Source organism: Anolis carolinensis, chromosome 1, assembly GCF_035594765.1.
Source record: "Anolis carolinensis isolate JA03-04 chromosome 1, rAnoCar3.1.pri, whole genome shotgun sequence".
Taxonomy (NCBI): Eukaryota; Metazoa; Chordata; class Lepidosauria; order Squamata; family Dactyloidae; genus Anolis; species Anolis carolinensis.
In genome coordinates this window covers 147,744,270-147,764,152 of record NC_085841.1, presented here as the reverse complement: position 1 = coordinate 147,764,152, position 19,883 = coordinate 147,744,270, and the positions used below count along the sequence as shown (strand labels likewise).

Here is a 19,883-nt window from a genome sequence, read left to right as displayed (position 1 = left end):
CCTGTGGAATTACCCTCATTCCTCTAGGCAGACCATGTGGGATCTGCTTCTGAAAATACCCAAGTCCCTCCAGCATTTACAGCATCCATGGACCCAGAGTCCTCCCCAAGATCCTCCGGAGCCCGTGCCCAATCTATGCCAACTTCCTCCATCACCACTGGTTCCTCAGCATTTCCATTTCCAGCTCAAGATCCCCTCCCAAGTCCCTGCATGAATCTTCCTCAGAAGACTCCTCATCAATCTCCCTGATTCTCTTCCTGTATAAATCTTCCAGCAAGCCCTCCTCACGAGGGTTCTTCCTTCCTCTGCTGATCCCTCCATTATCACTCACAGCCTCAGAAGACTCATTCACAACAGTAAGTCAAAACTCATGACTGAAAGTTGACTGGTTAGACCTGTCGGAAGAGATGGGTCTTCAATTGGCTTTTCAATTTTGACAAATCTCTTCTGGCAGGTCATTCCACAGACAGCCCAAAGTCACCATTATCTTTTTAAACATATTAATGGGGATATTTTTTGCAGACCATAATTATTATAAACTTTCAGAACCAAGAAGGATTTTTCCACACTAGGTGATAAAGGACTGTATTTTCAATGCACCACTCCATTCTGGACTGAGTCAGTCAAACCATCTCCACCTGCTCAAATCACCATCGATGAGCAAAGACTGAGAATGTGTGATGGGTTGAGTTGTTCAGTGCATCTTTTCTATTTTCTCAGATTGCAGAAGGTTAAACTAATCCTGGAAATTGGCTAAGATGGTACATTAGTCACCTTATTTGGACTTTTTGCAACAATAGCATTAAGGACATTACCTTATACCTCCCATCCACTTTAAACCTGGTTTCTGCCTCCTGCAGAACTTTGGGGTTTGTAGTTTGGTGAGGCCCAGGAGCTTTCTGGCTGAGCTGTTTAAAGGCCCCTCCCTAAAGTGGATCCAAGCTCTAGTGTGATGAGGTTGCTTGAAACCATTTTAGTAAGCTCAGACTAAGGTGCTTTTGGATAGTAGTAAGGATACTACATTAAGAGTACCTTGGATCTGTCTCTTTGGCCTAATTGGAGCTATAGGACATGAAATCCTACACTAAGAAGGAGAGGAGGGAAGTTGCTGCTTCTTTGGATCAGGTTGACATCCCTAGCTTTCTGGGTTGTATTGATGCTGTTCCAAGTACTCAATGGGCACAGCTCTGACAGTTCAGTCATGCCCACTTCACCCATCTAGGTCTGAGTGATATATACAATCGGTTTTCTCTTTCATAATTTAAATCACAGACTAGCCATACAATTTTTGTAAACCAAATTATCAAGTTGTTTTATTTGACTTCCTTCATTTTACCTAAGTAATATTTTGAAAGGAAAGGAAAAAAGGTATACCCTATTTGTTTTATATATGCATTATGGATACACATGTCACAGTAGCCACCGTCTTAGAAGAGATACTCCTTAATAACAAGAAAGAAAAAGGGAGATACTTCTAACATTATCCATGCCATTGTACTGAAAATGATCACCAATCTTTCAAAAAGATCTGCCACAGTAGTTAGTGTTTTGATGATCAAAGGGGAATTAGTTTATTTTAAGTAGTCAATTAACTATCTTTTATCATCTCAGTAAAAAAGCAATGCAATTTAATTTTAACAACCTAGCCATCCCACATTCTCTCCCCTCTGACCAATTCAAAATAACTAGTTGTCATGGCTTTACATTTCAAATATTGTTGATGAAATTAGAGCTGAAATATAGAAAAGTCGGCCTTAAATGAATATCAGTGAGATGAACAGAAATAAAGCTTCATTTTCGTATCATGTATGAATTCTTCACACACAAAAATTTTGCTAAGACACTGACCTTAGTGTGTTCATTTTTTTTATTTGCAATATTAAAGTATATTCTTTTTCTAATTTTAAATAAGGTTATGTGTGCTTATGTGGGAAAGTTGCATTTCAAAGGAGTCTGATTTAAAAATATAGTCCCTTCACAATGTTAGTATCATAACAATAAATGTGGATGGTTAAAAAATCAGGGTTTTTAGCGTGGAGAGTTACATCTGATCACAATCTGTGTGTAACACCCCTAAGCAGCACAAACACTGGAAACCAAACAATCTAATATCTTTATTAAAGAAAATAAAGTTCTGAACTAAAATAAGCAGAGTATATAGTCCAGCAGTTGACCTTTTAGAGAAGATCAAAATTAGTCCAATATAAAGAAGTTATATGTCCAGTATTAGAGTCCAAAGTCTATAATCCAATAACTGAAACACACTCAAACTCTTTGGAAGTTTGAGTGGGGAAAGAGCAAGGTTTCACAGGGAGATTCTTGAAGTAAAGTCCAGAACAAGGATTCAAGGCTAGGCAAGGTAATTCGTGGTGGATCTGAAACGCAGTCCAAACTTGGCCAGGAGTGGAAACGCAACTCCCGGTCTACTCGTGAGTAAACGCAACTCCTGGTCTACTTTGAATAGTCACGTTGACACCGCAATAGGGAAAGCTCAGAGCTGAACTTTTATGGAAGTTCAAGAACTCCCCCCAAGCAGGTGTTTGACTCCCCAAATGTTCCCAGAGAACGGAGCTGTTTAAACATCGTACCAGATGCTTGCCTCCCCGAAATTTCCCAAGGGAAACGGTTTAGTCACAATCGTCTCTCTCCGCTAATCTCGCGCTTCGCCTTAAAAACTGCTGCTTTTGGGAGCGATGTGTTTTGAGAAAAGCCTTCCTATCAAACACCAAGCTTTCTGGAGAAACAGGCTCTGTTTCAAGGGCGTCCCTAATTGGCTCTGGCACGAAAATGTCAACAGAAGACATCTGGAATGGAACAGAATCTTGCTGAGATGGAAAAAAGCCCAAATCATCTTCAGTTTGATCTATGGTGGCTGCGGGGTCATGGGGCAAAGATCCCTGAGACATCACACTGTGTTCTATCTTTTCATGTTGTGATTCGCATTGGTTATCCCAAAATATCTGAAATACATGCAGCCTGACTAATTGCCCAGCCAATCTGGCAATTAGCCTTTCTTGTAATATATTCTATATCCATCTTCAGCGCCTCCAAAGTTTTTGTCCCTTCATGCTTTTGAAGTCTGTAACTGGCCAAGTGTGTTGTAGTTGGGACAAGGGGCAGTAATGGTTCTATGGGTGAAACAGCTGGAAGGAGAAAAAGGGCTAATAGAGAGCAGGTGCTTGATGAAGAACAACAAGTAAAGCGGGTCCGGGAAATACTTATGGCTCCTTCAGAGGATGAGACATTTTATGGGTTTTCAAGTGATTAGGAGTCCATGCTGGAGGATGATGGTTTCACAGAGAGTAGAGGAACTAAAAGGTCTTCTCAAGAGCAGGATTCGGATGAGGAAAGAGAAAGGAAAAAGATCCGGGATATTGTGATGTCTCATGGGCCATGTAGTCCCGTTCCTAGTACTGTTGTGGCAGATGAAGAGGAGAATTTGGGTTTCCCACAGTTTCTGCCAGATTTAGAGCCCTTGCAGCTGCAGGATGTTTGCCCACAAGAAGACAGTCAAACAAGCCTTGAGCCGAAATCTCCCCCATTTTCTCGCCGCCTTTATTATAATCAAGATAGACACGCTAGGGAGGCGACTCGCCGAAGCGCCAGGATCGCTGCCAGACAATTAGATGATTAAGTCTGTTTCCCTTGGGAAAGTTTAAGGAGTCCTGCATCTGGACACAGAATAGGTTTCGTTTCTTGTTCCCCAGAGAAAGTGTTCTCTGGCGGGAAAACAAGATCCTATATAGGTGTTTGGCCACAAGGATTCCTTGCGGAGTCAATTCGTCAACTACGGGAGTAGATTGTGTGTGGACTACGCTACTCCAGTTTCCAGGACCTTGCTCTCGTCCCAGCCCTGCCTTGTTCCCCGGACCTTGCCACGGATTCGTCACGGACCCTGTTCTTGTTCCTCGTTTCTTGCTGCCTTGAATCAAGCCTTATTTGCCAAGAACTTAGTTTGCTCTCCAGCCTTGCATCAGGTTCCATGGACTAAAGGACCTTGTTATTTCCCCTCACTTTGCTTGGCAAAGTGTGTGTTTCGGTTATTGGATTATAACTTTGGGCTTTAATATCTCATATTGGACATTGTTTTCCTGGACTATATTTGACCTTTCCTGAAAGGTCTACTTCTGAACTATATCCTACACTTGTTTTTATTGACTTTATATATTTCTTTAATAAAGATATTAGATAGATTCTGGCCTCTGCGTATGGTTATTGGTGCTCTGCAGCCTGGGTCCTGACAGTTCGACTCCGCCACCTTAAGCACCAATTAACCTAAGCCAGAATGTCTACTGGAACCGGGGCGGAAGCCCAACCACTCAGCTACACCATCTGCAAGGATGAAGTGGACAGAATCCGAGATATGCTCCATACGCAGGAGGGAGAAATACGGGGCTTGAAGGAACGCGGAACCCGTCTCCCTGCCCTGGCGTTGCCGACCAAGTTTTCTGGAGAAGCTTCCAAGGTTCATGTTTTCCGTCGCCAATGCCAGGCATACCTAGAAGCCCGTAATGCCGGGTTTCCCCAAGAAGACATCAAGGTGGCGTGGATTTACAGTCTCCTAGACGGGCCAGCGGCCAATTGGGCGACGGCGCTGTTCGATGAAGCCTCCCCGCACCTAAGTTCCGCGCAAAACTTCCTGAATCACCTTAAGGCGACTTGGGGGATCAAGGACAATTTAGAGGCGGCCGGCCACAAACTCCGGCGCCTTTCCCAAGGGGACAGGCCCTTGTCCCAGTACATAGCCAAGTTCCGAGTGCTGGCCCAAAACACCGGTTGGAATGACATAGCCCTCAGAGGACAGTTTCGGGAGGGTCTCAACATCGAGATGTTGGAAGAAATCTCCAAGGTGGATCCTCCAAACTCTCTTGAAAGACTTATTGATCAATGTTTACGAGCCGAAGTCATGCTTGCCAACAGAAAACAGTGGCTCCGAGGCCAGAGTGGAAGAGCTGGGGCAAAACCTCCCGCTCCCGCCGGCATCCAGCCACGTCCAGTGTGGAGACCCCCGCCACCAGCCCCTTACCCCAGAGGAAGCGAGGAGGTGCCGATGCAGTTGGGCAATCTGCGTCCCAGATTAGATGTTGCCGAGAAGGCCCGCCGTCAACGTTTAAACCTCTGTTGGTACTGCGGAAACGGGGGCCACTTTGCCAGAGAGTGTCCAGCCAAAGGAAAGCCCGCCGCTCGTTTGGCGGCGGCGTCCTCCGTGGAGACGAAGACGGCCGAGGCAGCTGGCGCAAAGCCGGCGGGGGAAGCCAGCGACCGGGCGTAGAGAGGCTCGCCAACCCGGTCAGAAACCCCACTCAAGAGCCACCAACCGGGGTCCTATTTCTCCTAGTGGTCACCTTGTGGTCAGCGAAAAAAGGACCTGTCATGATCCATGCCATGATAGACTCAGGAGCAACAAACAATTTCATCGATAGAGAGTATGCCGACTCTCTGGGATTACAATATCACGATTTCAAGAACGCCCGTGTGGTGCAGGCCATAGATGGCCGCCCCCTCAAGACAGGTCCAGTAAGCCAATGGTCAGAACCCACCAGAATGTGGAAGACATGGAAGAGATTTCCTTCTTTGTTACAGAGGTTCCCCACTTCCCTGTGATTTTGGGAATTCCATGGCTGACACTCCACGACCCAAACATCTCCTGGTCCAACAGAGAACTGCAGTTTGCTTCAAAATACTGCCAAAACCATTGTCTTGTAGCCAAGGTCTGCCATGCCACAGACGCTGAAGCCATCATCACCTTGCCCAAGAAATACTCAGACTTTTGGGATGTTTTCAATGAAAAGGAAGCCGAGAAACTACCCCCGCATAGACCTTATGATTGTGCCATTGACTTGGTGGAGGGGGCCCCGATCCCGCGAGGACACCTCTACTCCCTGACTGAACCAGAGCAAGAAGCTCTCAGGGAGTTCATAGAGTCAAACCTCCGCAAGGGGTTCATCAGACCTTCTCAATCCCCAGCCGCTTCCCCAGTGATGTTTGTGAAAAAAAAGTCAGGGGATCTACGGCTAGTTGTGGACTATAGAGCACTGAACAATATCACTAAACGGAACCGCTACCCCCTGCCTTTGATCTCGGACCTATTAGACCGGCTTCGGGGGGCCAAGGTTTACACCAAGCTGGATCTTCGGGGGGCTTACAATCTAATTCGCATCAGAGAGGGGGACGAGTGGAAAACCGCCTTCCAGACTAAATTCGGATTATTTGAGTCCCTAGTCATGAATTATGGTTTATGTGGAGCTCCCGCAACGTTCCAGCACTTTGTCAATGATATTTTTCAGGACTATCTAGATCGGTTCTTGATCATATACCTGGACGATTTTTTGGTGTTCTCAAGATCACAATCAGAACACGAGAAACACGTCAGAATGGTGTTACAACGTTTGCGGGATCATGGACTATATGCCAAGTTGGAAAAGTGCGCCTTTGATCTCGAAGAGGTTGATTTCCTGGGATACCGCGTCTCGCCACAAGGGCTCTCCATGGACCCGGCAAAGGTCTCAGCAGTATTGGAATGGAGGGCGCCAACCAACAAGAAAGAGGTACAACGATTCTTGGGGTTCGCGAACTACTACCGCAAATTCATTCCAGACTTTGCCCGCTGGTCTGACCCAATCACCAGCTGCATCTGTGGAAAACAGCCTTTCCGCTGGACGGAGCAAGCAGAGAAGGGGTTCCAGCAACTAAAGAAATTATTCACGTCCCAGCCAATTCTACAGCACCCTGATCCTAAAACCCCTTTTGTTGTGCAGGCTGACGCCTCCGATGTGGCAATTGGGGCTGTACTCTTGCAACCAGTGGGAGAACATCTTCACCCTTGTGCTTTTTACTCCCGTCAACTAACAGCCCCAGAGAGAAATTACACTATTTGGGAGAAAGAACTTTTGGCCATAAAGGCAGCCTTTGAAAACTGGAGACATTGGTTAGAAGGGGCCAAATTTCCCATTGAGGTCCATACTGACCATCGTAATTTAGAGCATCTAAGAACTGCCCGCAAGTTAAATCAGAGGCAGCAGCGCTGGGCTTTATTCTTTGAGCGTTTTGACTTCCAGATTCATTATGTAACCCCAGCCCAGACCAAGCAAGCAGATGCTCTATCACGGAAACCAGAGTATGCTGCAGGGCGCAGAGAGACCTTTGAATCCCAATTGCTGCAGCCCGAGAACTTTGCCACGCTCACAGTGGGAAACACCAAATCCACTCCAATTGAATCAACTCCCTCTACTCCAGGGCCCCTTTGTGCTCAAGAAATTAGAGCCAGTCAACAGGCGGATGCCTGGGCTCAAGATCAACTTCGCCTAGGACTACGTTTCCCTTTTTCACTTAAGGATGGATTACTATGCTACAGAAATCATGTCTACATTCCTCCAGGACCAGGCAGAGAAAAGGCTCTTCGCCTGTGTCATGACTGCAAGCCAGCAGGACATTTTGGACTATTTAAAACCATGCATTTGATCCTAAGAGATTTCTGGTGGCCCAAGATCCGCAAGGATGTGGAAAAATATGTCAATACCTGCCCGGTATGCCAGCGTTCCAAGACAAGAAGGGAGAAGCCCTCGGGGCTATTACATCCCCTTCCTACCCCATCCCGTCCATGGGAAATAATTTCTGCGGATTTTATCACTGACCTACCACCTTCTCTTGGATTCACCACGGTCCTAGTGGTGGTGGACCTTTTTACCAAGTTGGCCCATTTCATTCCCTGCGATAGCCTTCCCACGGCCAAGGAGACTGCAGATTTATTCCTTCAGCATGTTTTCAGATTACATGGATTGCCCAAGAGTCTGGTCACAGACCGTGGATCCCAGTTCACCTCTCGCTTCTGGAAGGCACTACAAAAACTATTGGGCATAGACTCTCGTTTATCTTCGGCTCACCATCCCCAAACGGATGGGCAAACTGAGCGCACCAATGCCACTTTGGAACAATACCTTCGTTGTTATGTAAACTACCAACAGTACAATTGGGCTTCCCTGTTACCTCTGTCAGAGTTTGCCTACAACAATGGTGTCCAGGCTTCAACTAAAGAAACCCCGTTCTTTGCAAACTACGGCTTCCATCCCCGTTTCTTCCCTCCTGTCATTGAAACCTCAGAAGTCCCCGCAGCAGAGGACTGGCTGCAAGAACTCACAGCGGTGCAACAACTATTGCACCAGCAACTGGACCAAGCCAAGGAGGACTATAAACGCCACGCTGACAGTCATCGCCAGCCGGGCTCCGAAATCAAGGTAGGAGATCGGGTTCTGTTGTCCACCCGCTTTTTGCCCTCCCACCGTCCTTGCCAGAAGCTAGATGCCCGCTTCATTGGTCCCTATCCAGTGGTGGCGCAACTTAACCCCGTGACTTTCAAACTCCAACTTCCGCGCTCTATGCGCATTCATCCAGTGTTTCATCGCTCCTTGCTCCTTCCGGTGGATGGTGTGCGCCCTGATGCAGACCGGCCGGCCCCCACTCCTGTTTTGGTGGATGGGGAGGAGGAATTCGAGGTTCAGGACATTTTGGATTCTCGCTTTCATCGCCGCCGTCTTCAATATCTCATTGACTGGGTGGGTTTTGGCCCCGAAGAACGCTCTTGGGAAGACGCTTCCACTGTCCATGCCCCCGATTTAGTCCGCCGCTTCCATCAGGCCTACCCTGCCAAGCCGCGACCCCGCACCCCGGGAAGAGGGCCCATTTTTGAGAGGGGCCTTGAGGGCGGGGATAGTGTGATGTCTCATGGGCCATGTAGTCCCGTTCCTAGTACTGTTGTGGCAGATGAAGAGGAGAATTTGGGTTTCCCACCGTTTCTGCCAGATTTAGAGCCCTTGCAGCTGCAGGATGTTTGCCCACAAGAAGACAGTCAAACAAGCCTTGAGCCGAAATCTCCCCCATTTTCTCGCCGCCTTTATTATAATCAAGATAGACACGCTAGGGAGGCGACTCGCCGAAGCGCCAGGATCGCTGCCAGACAATTAGATGATTAAGTCTGTTTCCCTTGGGAAAGTTTAAGGAGTCCTGCATCTGGACACAGAATAGGTTTCGTTTCTTGTTCCCCAGAGAAAGTGTTCTCTGGCGGGAAAACAAGATCCTATATAGGTGTTTGGCCACAAGGATTCCTTGCGGAGTCAATTCGTCAACTACGGGAGTAGATTGTGTGTGGACTACGCTACTCCAGTTTCCAGGACCTTGCTCTCGTCCCAGCCCTGCCTTGTTCCCCGGACCTCGCCACGGATTCGCCACGGACCCTGTTCTTGTTCCTCGTTTCTTGCTGCCTTGAATCAAGCCTTATTTGCCAAGAACTTAATTTGCTCTCCAGCCTTGCATCAGGTTCCATGGACTAAAGGACCTTGTTATTTCCCCTCACTTTGCTTGGCAAAGTGTGTGTTTCGGTTATTGGATTATAACTTTGGGCTTTAATATCTCATATTGGACATTGTTTTATTGGACTATATTGACCTTTCCTGAAAGGTCTACTTCTGAACTATATCCTACACTTGTTTTTATTGACTTTATATATTTCTTTAATAAAGATATTAGATAGATTCTGGCCTCTGCGTATGGTTATTGGTGCTCTGCAGCCTGGGTCCTGACAGATATACTCACTGCTCCCACGGATGAGGAGACATTTGAGAGGTTCTCTGGGAATGATGGGTCTGGGAGTGAGATGGAGAATGTTGATTGGACTCAAGTAAATGTGGATGATGAGCCAGCTCATGGGGCTGCATCAGGGGATTGGCAAGCCTCTCATACTCCTGGGACATGGGGAGATCTAAGTCTTGAATGAAGATGGAGGGACTGGAGGGATGAGAGGCGAGGTCCACAAATGAGATCAAGATCAGCTGTGGATGATGAGGACAGGGTGGAGGCCTCATCAGCATCGGACTCCGATGAGTAAGTTAAAAGTGGAGTTTCAAGAGCTATTGCCTTGCAGAAGGCAAGGTGTCGTTTTGGGGACATTGCTTTGTCGCTGCCTGTTCTCCTTGGGTCCTGGCTGTACAGCTTCCTGATTATCCGGATTGAATCCTGCTTCGGTGTTCCTGGCTTCTTACTCCTGTTTGGCTCCTGACAATGACGTTTCCAGTTTGGCGTTTTGCTTTGGCGTTCCTGCTCTGGCGTTTCCAGTTTGCCGTTTGCTTTGGCGTTCCTGCTCTGGCGTTTCCAGTTTGGCGTTTGCTTTGGCGTCCCTGCTCCAGCGTTTCCAGTTTGGTGTTTGCTTTGGCATTCCTGCTCTGGCGTTTCCAGATTGGCGTTGGCTTCAGCGTTCCTACTCCGGCGTTTCCAGTTTGGCGTTTGCATTGGCTTTCCTGCTCTGGCACTTCCAGTTTGGTGTTTGCTTCAGTGAGCCTGCTTCAGCGTTTCCAGCTTGATGCTTGCCTTGGCATCCCTGCTTTGGCATTCGTGCTTTAGCGTTTCTACTTCGGCGTTTCTGGCTACTGAACCTGGTTCGACTCCTGACTACGTCTGTGCTTGCTCATGGCTTAGCGTCTCTAGTTTCCTCCTTTGGTCTTTGAAACTCGACCTGGCTTTCGACTACGCTTTTGTTTGCTGCCTCTTGGGAGCGTTTAGCTCCTCTTTAGCCCTTTGAGCCACAGCATTACGTGGCGTCAGCTTTTGTGGCGTTTGGGTTATGTTTGATGCAGATTATCCTTTTGTTCCTGCTTTTTGACTTCTTTTGAACTAAGACTTTTACCTTTTAAGAGAAACACTGCAGTTAAGTGTTTTTGAGTTTAAAACATCATTTAATAAACATTTAAGAACTTTTATTGTGTGTGTGGCTCTTTAAGAGGTGGCTGTATCACGACAAAGTGAGCCTGCTTATTTGATTGTGAGACTCAGCATGGATAGCAGCTACGTATGCACTCCAAGCTCTGTCTGTGGTTCACATGTTCCAAATAATTCCTCTCTCGTGGCCCAAGCAGTTCTGATGTGGTACTACTCTAATATTTTTAGAAGCAAAATTTTTACTTTTATTTGCATTATTTCACTTTTTTATATACAAACATAGATATGTTACTTCATATATCTATATAGTGCTTTACTACCCTAGTATCTTAAGTTCACTTCAGTGGTGCAATCGTCTTACATTAGAAGTTCAAAATATCTATCTTAGACATCTGAAAGTATCCTTCTTCTATGGTCCGCTCAGCAAATGATCCAGGAACCAGATGGTGGGAGTTGCGAAAGCTTGCAAATAGTTAATTCAGTCCAGATCAGTCAAAGATGAAGGACCAAACAATAAGTTATTCATCAACTCACCCAGGGTTTGTAGCAAATCAATTGACCAGATAAGCTAGCAAAAGATTGAAAAAAAGGTAAAGGTTTCCCCTGACGTTAAGTCCAGTCATGTCTGACTCTGGGGGTTGGTGCTCATCTCCATTTCTAAGCCGAAGAGCCGGTGTTGTCCGTAGACACCTCCAAGGTCATGTGGCCAGCATGACTGCATGGAGCGCCATTACCTTCCTGCCGGAGCGGTACCTATGGATCTACTCGCATTTGGCATGTTTTTGAACTGCTAGGTTGGCAGAAGCTGGAGCTAACAGCGGGCACTCAATCTGCTCCTGGGATTTGAACCTGCGACCTTTCGGTCTGCAAGTTCAGCAGCTCAGTGCTTTAACACACTTCGCCACTGGGGCTCCTCCTAAAAGATTGAACAGACTTGTTAATTATAGCCAGTCCAAGGTCAAGAAAAACAAAAACACTGAATATTACTTCTAGTCACTAGAAAAGTGAGTTGAAAGGACCAAAGCTGGCAGGGGGAAGGTGGGAGATTTATAGCCAGTTGACTCAAGACACCCAGTACTTAATTAAGTCAGTGTTACTATCTTAACGACTACAGGGATAATCCTAGTCACTCAATTAGTGATGGTAATTATTCTCAGCATCTCCTGCTGGGAATTGGGCTGACCTCTGCCTTAGCCCCATCTCTTGGATTCTGATTTTTGGCAATTTGCCTCTTTTTTCTGTCTAAATCTTCCAACTCAAGAGGATGACAAGAGGGTAATCATAAAGTTATGGAACTTTTATGGGTATCTCAGGATTTCTTGACTCACTATTGTTACTGGTTTCCCAGTATAGATACAGTGGTCTAGTAAATTCAGTGTGAATACTATGAGTGCAGGATATTAAGACAAGCCATAACAGCAAGAGTATTTCATGGTATTATAACAATTGATAACAACCCTCCAGACTTCTAAAGCTTCTACTTCTTATCTCTTCCTTTAGCTTCCCTTGCTTCTCCCTGTGTGTGATATTTTCTGAAAAATAGAATCTATGAAAAATATTACACCAGGAGCGATATTGCAGGACTCTCTGTTCCATTTTAAAACAAACAAACAAACATAATTATTTATCTGGGCTTGGAAATTCCTCAAGGAAGCCACAGGCCTGTGTCTGCAAGACCAAAGCAGGACAGTTGATGATATTATTATTATTATTATTATTATTATTATTATTATTATTATTACCCCACTTTATCTCCCCAAAGGGGACTCAAAGCAGTTAGATAGGATTCATTTTAACAGCAGTTAACAACAATAAAAATAATAACTAATCATTCAGTTTCCCTGTCTTCATAATTTGCTAGGCTTAAGTTTGTAATCATCTTGGGAAATCGTCAAGTAGATTGTTATAGGCCAGACATACTTGGTTGCTAACTTTGCAACTTGGGAGTAAATCTATGAAGAACAGAATGTAACCTATACAGTATAGCATATAAGGTATAAAATACAATGCGGCAAGTTAGATGTACCATTGGCCCTTGGTACCCATTGGGGTTTGGTTCCAGGCCCCTTGTGGATTCCATAGTTTGTGGATGCTCAAGTCCCATTACATACAATAGCATGCAAAAAATGGTGCCTATTATATAAAACTGCAAAATCAAGCTTTGCTCTTTTTTTTTCTTTAAAATATTTTCAACCTGTGGATGACTGAATTCTTGGATTAGAATCTGTGTGCATGTATCATTAAAAACCCAGTGGAAGCTTAGGTCTCAGCAAAACACCTACTGAAATGTAAATCGGATAGGGAATTAGAATAGTAGCACATTTGGCAGCACTGTGCAATGTGAACAGATGTGACCAATTATAACCTTTTAGCACATGCAATGGCTGATGTAGCCTGATTGAAAGCAGCCAAAGCCAAGACCCAGCTCTCCATAATTTCATGATACTATCTCCAGATGGACTCAGTGTGCAGTCATATCTAAAGATCCTTGTTTTTATTGGATATCATACATGAAGAACAGGCAGCACCTTTGTTTTGAATGTATTTTGATTGGGCATCTAATAGCTTGGGCAAGGCTAGAAAGAGAATAAAACCAAAGCTGGTGCTAACTGGTTAGATTGCTTTGCAGTTTCCATCATGAAAAGAAGAGAAGGCTATAATCTAGCCTGTCAGTCATACCATTCCTAAGACTGATAAACGGCCTAGACATTCTAGCAAAGACAGACTGCTGATAAGAAAAAGCTAGTACTGGTAAGGCAAACAAATAGGCTACGCTAAAATAGATGTATGTCCCAGTATGATTGATCCAGGTGCCCTTTAAGCTACTCATGGAATCCGACCTCTCCACTGGAGCAAAATCTTCACGCTCTGAATGTTAGAAGGTACTTTTGTTTTATAGGACTCAAAGGCAGGACTCAAAGCCTACAAAAGACAGAACGTCTATTCATTACCTGTGCCACCAATAGACTGGGTTTCACAGTTTCCTCACAGGAACTATCAAATTGGATCTCATCCACAATACAACTGTTCTGTGAATTTGCCCACAGAACAGAAAGCGTGTATGTACTTTCATGTTGACTTATGGTGACCCCATGATTTTCCTAGGGCTTTCTTAAGCTAGGAATACTCAAAAGTGCTAGTTCCATCCTCTGAAATATATCATACAGCACCTGGCATTGTTTGGTGATCTCCCATCCAAAAACTAACCAGAGCTGGTCCTGTTTAACTTCCAAAATCAAATGGGATCTGATGTTTTTAGGGTATTTAGATTTCAGGGCAACTTTCTTGCTCTTTTTTTTAATGTAAACTTTTTTAGTCATGCCCTTGTTTGGCCCACTCTCCTTAGAACCCTTCCGACTTCTTATCTTGCACAGCACATCTCCTCAAATCCATATGTTTCCATTCTGTCACAATTATTAGATATAGTCTGCTGCTTCGGTGCCAGGCAATTTAGTAATCAGTAACTCCCTTCAACATTTATTACAAAATAAAAGTTATCTGTCCTAATTGTCCGTGTCCTGCAGAGGTTTCCTGTATTTTCTAGTTCAGCATGTCCATGTGCCAATATTGATGTACTGTATATGTGAGCCATTGTAGCAGTAGGTAGGCTTCCTTTGTATGGTGCTGTTACATGGCATTCTTTCCACTTGGTTTCATGGGAAATTAATTTGCACAAAGCTAACTTTCTCACAATGCTTGCTATTCATTACCTCCTCGATATAGTTATTGTTGAAGATGGAGAAAGCTAGAAGTTCTGCATCCCTTGTAAATTTTTATATTTGAGATATCTGTCCCAGCAGTTAGCCTTTCATTATATACAATAGTACCAAAGAACTTTTCAATTTTGGTAATTAGAGTGAATGAGAAGATGATGCTTCTGAAAGAAAAGCCTTCCCCACAGTATCTGCCTAGTTGTTCTCCTGTGTGAAGAAGATTAATTTACTGTTTACTCTAGATACTGCTTTTGTTTCCACTATCTCCAAGACCACTGCTGTTTTTTACTGTCCCAAATAAGGTAAAGGTAAAGGTTTCCCCTGACGTTAAGTCCAGTCATGTCCAACTCTGGGGGTTGGTGCTCATCTCCATTTCTAAGCCGAAGAGCTGGTGTTGTTCGTAGACACCTTGAGGTCTTGTGGCCAGCATGACTGCATGGAGCGCCAGAGCGTATCTATTGATCTACTCACATTTGCATGTTTTCGAACTGCTAGGTTGGCAGAAGATGGAGCTAACAGCAGGCGCTCAATCCGCTCCCCGGATTCGAACCTGGGACCTTTCTGTTGTCGAATGCTTTCATGGCCGGGATCACAGGGTTGTTGTATGTCTTTCGGGCTGTGTGGCCATGTTCCAGAAGTATTCTCTCCTGATGTTTCGCCCACATCTATGGCAGGCATCCTCAGAGGTTGTGAGGTATGGATAAACTAGGCAAGGAAAGGAAAAAATATATATCTGTGGAGAGTCCAGGGTGTGGCAAGAGTCCTTTGTCACTGGGAAGCCAGCATTAATGTTTCAGTTAATCAGGGTGATTAAGATATATATTTTTTCCTTTCCTTGCCTAGTTTATCCATACCTCACAACCTCTGAGGATGCCTGCCATAGATGTGGGCGAAACGTCAGGAGAGAATACTTCTGGAACATGGCCACACAGCCCAAAAGACATACAACAACCCTGGGACCTTTCGGTCTGCAGGTTCAGCAGCTCAGCGCTTTAACACACTGCGCCACCGGAGGCTCCATCAAAATTTAAATCACTCTATATGTTCAAGTATACAAATACATGCACAAAGTACTTGCCTTTTTTTCTTGATCAGTTTGTCTTAACTTACTTAACTTTTTCCTATATTTTAGAACAAGTCCAAGTAATAATCCTTGGGTTAAATTGGGAACAGCAATGCTTATGAAAAACCAACAGGAGCATAAGGAGAATAAAGGAAACGAGATTTTGAAAATCTGCCGCTCTTTATATGGGACAAAGCACATGCTGTCTGCAGAGGTGAGTTTTTCTGGACTTGAATCTTTGACAGAGAGGAACATGCTTGATAGTAAACTCATGTGGCTGCTTTTTCCTTCTTCAGTACAGGAAGGTATTGGTTAAGGGACCTTTGAACTATTTCTGTCTCAGCTGCAAACTCCATTACACCCAGTGTTAACAAATCACTTCTGCTGTGTAAACTTCATTTGTTTTCTTGCTCCTACACATGCATCATTAAGAGCCCCGAGCCTTGATTCAGTTGTTACCTTGGATAGCTAGTGACATGTGACAGTAAATGGATCATAGATATGCATCCAAATGCTAGGGGCTTAATCACATTATAATATTATCATGCTATTATTCCACTTAACTGCTATGGTTCCATCCTCTAAAATTCTAGGCTTTGTAGTGTTGTTACAGGCACCAGAGCAGAATTGACCTTCCCTAAACTGACAGTCTGAGGATTCCATAGAACAGAACCATGACGGATAACGTAGAATCATCATGCTATAATTCTGTAGTGTGATCTTTCTAGAGGTCTGCTTTAATGTGCTCCTATCTTTTATGAGGGGACTAAGAATTGCTGATCAATAGTGCTTAATGGATTTGCATGTTTTGTCACATAGTCTTTCAGTAATTTGTTCCCTTTTCAATCTCTTTACTGAGAGCCTGAAACTTCTTAAACACATGACTATGTTGGTTGTCATTTGCTTCTCCAGATATAGCAGTTATCATAGACATCAGCATAAGATGATCAGCTCAAAACACTTTTTTTCTGGTCAAGGAAACCACTGTTTAGGTGCTATCCTTTTTTGGCCATTTTTAGAGGGATCCCACATTGCTAAAGGCCCTAAAGAATGGTGAATAAGCTTGTTTCTCTGACTAGGTGAAGCCAGGTTTTGAATCAGTATCCTGAAAGGTTCTCTGAGCAGTACATCTACTAGTAATTTTTACAATAACTCATACCCATGACTCTTATCATATCCATTGATTTATTTATGCTGTTCTAACCACTTTTCAATATAGAAATGGGATGGTCAGGTTAATAATAGCACAATACAATAACAGAATAACAAACCACCAACAAAGCATTAATAGAATACATATGCCCATGTAGATACAAATGAACCTTCAGCAGGATCTGCCATCTAAATCAGAATTCTATATTTCTTAACTGACAATTATTCTCCCAAGAAATTAGGAAAAGTCTCCTGTACACACACAATGTTTTAAAGTGGAGATATCACACAGGGAGACAAAGAGCTATAGGCCTTTTCTAAAGCCATTAGGAACATACATGGAGCATCTACACAAACAGGTAATGCAGATGTCATGGTGTCAACTTTTGAGATATAAGCTATACAGTACTCAAGCCAATAATGACATTCTCCCCCTTTTCACTTTTCTCAGTTTTTCTTTTCTAAGCAACCCCCAACTGGCTCCTGTGGACCATTGGTATACTGCACAATTGTACAAATGATGTTTTTATTGGATAACTGTTTTATTGCTGTGTTTTGATATTTGATTGTTTTATCGGGCAAGGCCCCATGTAAGCCGCCCCAAGTCCCTTCGGGGAGATGGGGCGGGGTATAAAAATAAAGTTATTATTATTATTATTATTATTATTATTATTATTATTATTATTATTATTACTACTACTGTGATTCCACTTTAATTTCCTGGAATTTTCCCAATTCAAGGTGTATACCATCACATATAAAGCCCTAAACGGTTTGGGACCCACCTACCTTCGTGACCGTATCTCCTATCACAAGCCTACACGATCCTTTCCTGTCCCCACTCCCGATATCCCAGACCCGCCTTGTGGGAACAAGGGAGAGGGCCTTTTCTGTTGTGGCCCCCCGATTGTGGAATTCTCTGCCCGCGGAGATTAGGCAAGCCCCCACACTAGCAGCCTTCAAGAAAGCCTTGAAAACATGGCTCTTTCGCTGTGCTTTTGGAGAGTAACCATTTAATATTTCTTTTCCGTTGCTCCCTCTAATATCTATCCTCCAGAATACCCCACTCCCTTATGACCCTGTTCGCTGTGTGTTATTTTTTATGTCTTTCTCACCCCGAGTTTTAACTTAATGTTCATGTGGTCTGCCCTTGTTTTCATTGTCTCCTTGTTTTATTTTGTAATGGATATTATTTACTGTATTGCTTATTGTACTGTGCTGTGCTGTTTTTTTATATGCTGTTTACATTGTATTGTTTTGGGCATGGCCCCATGTAAGCCGCCCCAAGGCCCCGTTGGGGAGATGCTGGCGGGATATAAATAAAGTATTATTATTATTATTATTATTATTATTATTATTATTATTATTTTGGGATTCGCATTCTAATGTAGAGCATTTACATTTTTCAGCTAGTAATCTCTAATGCTTGACTAAACTATAAGCCTTAGCATTCCATAGCATACAACCATAGTGGTTAAAGTGGAATGCTAGTGCTATAATTGTGCATTGTGAAAGGACCCCTACTGACTATTGGGCATACAGTAGAGTCTCACTTATTCAACATTCGCTTATCCAACATTCTGGATTATCCAACACAGTCGGCCTTTAAGTAGTCAATGTTTTTGTAGTCAATCTTTTCAATACATTGGTGCTAAATTCATAAATACAGTAATTACTACATAACATTGCTGTGTATTAAACTGCTTTTTCTGTTAAATTTGTTGTAAAACATGATGTTTTGGTGTTTAATTTGTAAAATCATAATGTAATTTGATGTTGAATAGGCTTTTCCTTAATCCAACCTTATTATCCAACATATTCGCTTATCCAGCGTTCTGCCGGCCCATTTATGTTGGATAAGTGAGACTCTACTGTACATAGTTCATGCTGAAATGATAGAAAGTGGATTCATCTCTCTATTATAGTTGGCTTTTTTAAAAGTTTGTTATTAGTATGCTTGAAAACAATGAGTATGCTGATCCCTCCATGATACCTGTTTCATTCCAGTTGCATTTACCTTATGCGTAGCTGGAGTGAGTAAAACCGTGCTGCAGTGTACTGGGATTTGGCTGTTGGTATGCCATGTGTGTTTTGTAACGTCTTTACCAAATTAATAGTCTAAATCTTTCACTGGCCAGCTGTACTCCCAAGTGCAAAGTTAATATTGGGGAATACGTGAACAGGAGGATTAAAAGTACTCTATGTGATCTAGCAAAATTAAAAATGTTAAGCTTTCTATAATCTCTTTAAATGTTTCCTTTTTCTTTTTGTGTTTACTTCTGATAAACAAAAACAGCCTTACAGAGCACAGAATGAACCACTGAGCCTTGTATATTTCTACACATTTTTAAGTGTCTGGAAAGCACAATTTACTGCCATGTGCACAGTGTTTGCAAAAAATAAATGCTGATGGCTGTTACAATGTACAACCTGGGCAAAGCAGCAGTTTTTTTTATAGTGCCAGTAACATTTTATATTTGCAAACCCATCAAAACTGTAAGTGAAGAAGCAGAATCGTAAGAGGCTTGACAGAACTATAAAACCACTTTCAAAAGAATCCCAAACAACAGTCTTGTTTGCAGAGACGAGCGCAAGGAGGGAAAGGGTATATAGCCAGAGTACACTCGTAAATATCTAAAGAAAATGTAACTAGATCTGATTCAGAGATGTCTAAACCAGAAATGACTAGTGGGCTGGTGAATCACCTCCATCTTTCCATGGCTAGCAAATGAAAGGAAGCCCAATTATACAGAATCTAAATACCCTAGGAGCACTTTCTCTGGGGGGAATTCCATTCTTAATCGTGGATAAGTGAACCACTGGTGTCTCTGTTAACTGGGACAAGAGCTAACCTGAAAGTGTGAGGATTCTACCCAGGCATGATATAGCTATTTTTATTTTACAGTGTCCATCAATGTTTCATGTAAGCAGCAAAAATGCCAAGGGTTATGTATGCCTTCCTATATTTTGTCCCATCTCTCGCAGGCTGGAAATGAGTACAGTATTGGCATGTCTTTCAGGAATTTCTTTGTTCAGAGCAGGGAACATGTCTCCTCAACCTGTAGGCCCCCAGATGTTTTGGCCTACAACTCCCAGCAATCTCAGCCAGTTTGCCAGCTGTTAGGATTTCTGGAAGTTGAAAGCCAAAACGCCTGGGGACCCACAGGTTGAGAACCACTGATCTAGATGCTGTTAGACTGCAGCTTTGTGGTTGCTCACTATTAATTCTGATGGCTAGGATTGATTAA

General features: G+C 43.6%; 1 protein-coding gene across 4 annotated transcripts in view; it reads left to right on the top strand.

Moving 5' to 3' along the window:
- nbas (NBAS subunit of NRZ tethering complex) overlaps positions 1-19,883 on the top strand; it is a 294,693-nt gene that overhangs the window by 234,899 nt on the left and 39,911 nt on the right. For all 4 annotated transcript variants that reach the window (XM_062983871.1, XM_062983869.1, XM_062983865.1 and 1 more), the window contains one exon: positions 15,553-15,697. In XM_062983871.1, coding sequence (XP_062839941.1) covers positions 15,553-15,697 — 145 coding nt within the window. The remainder of the gene's footprint in view (positions 1-15,552; positions 15,698-19,883) is intronic.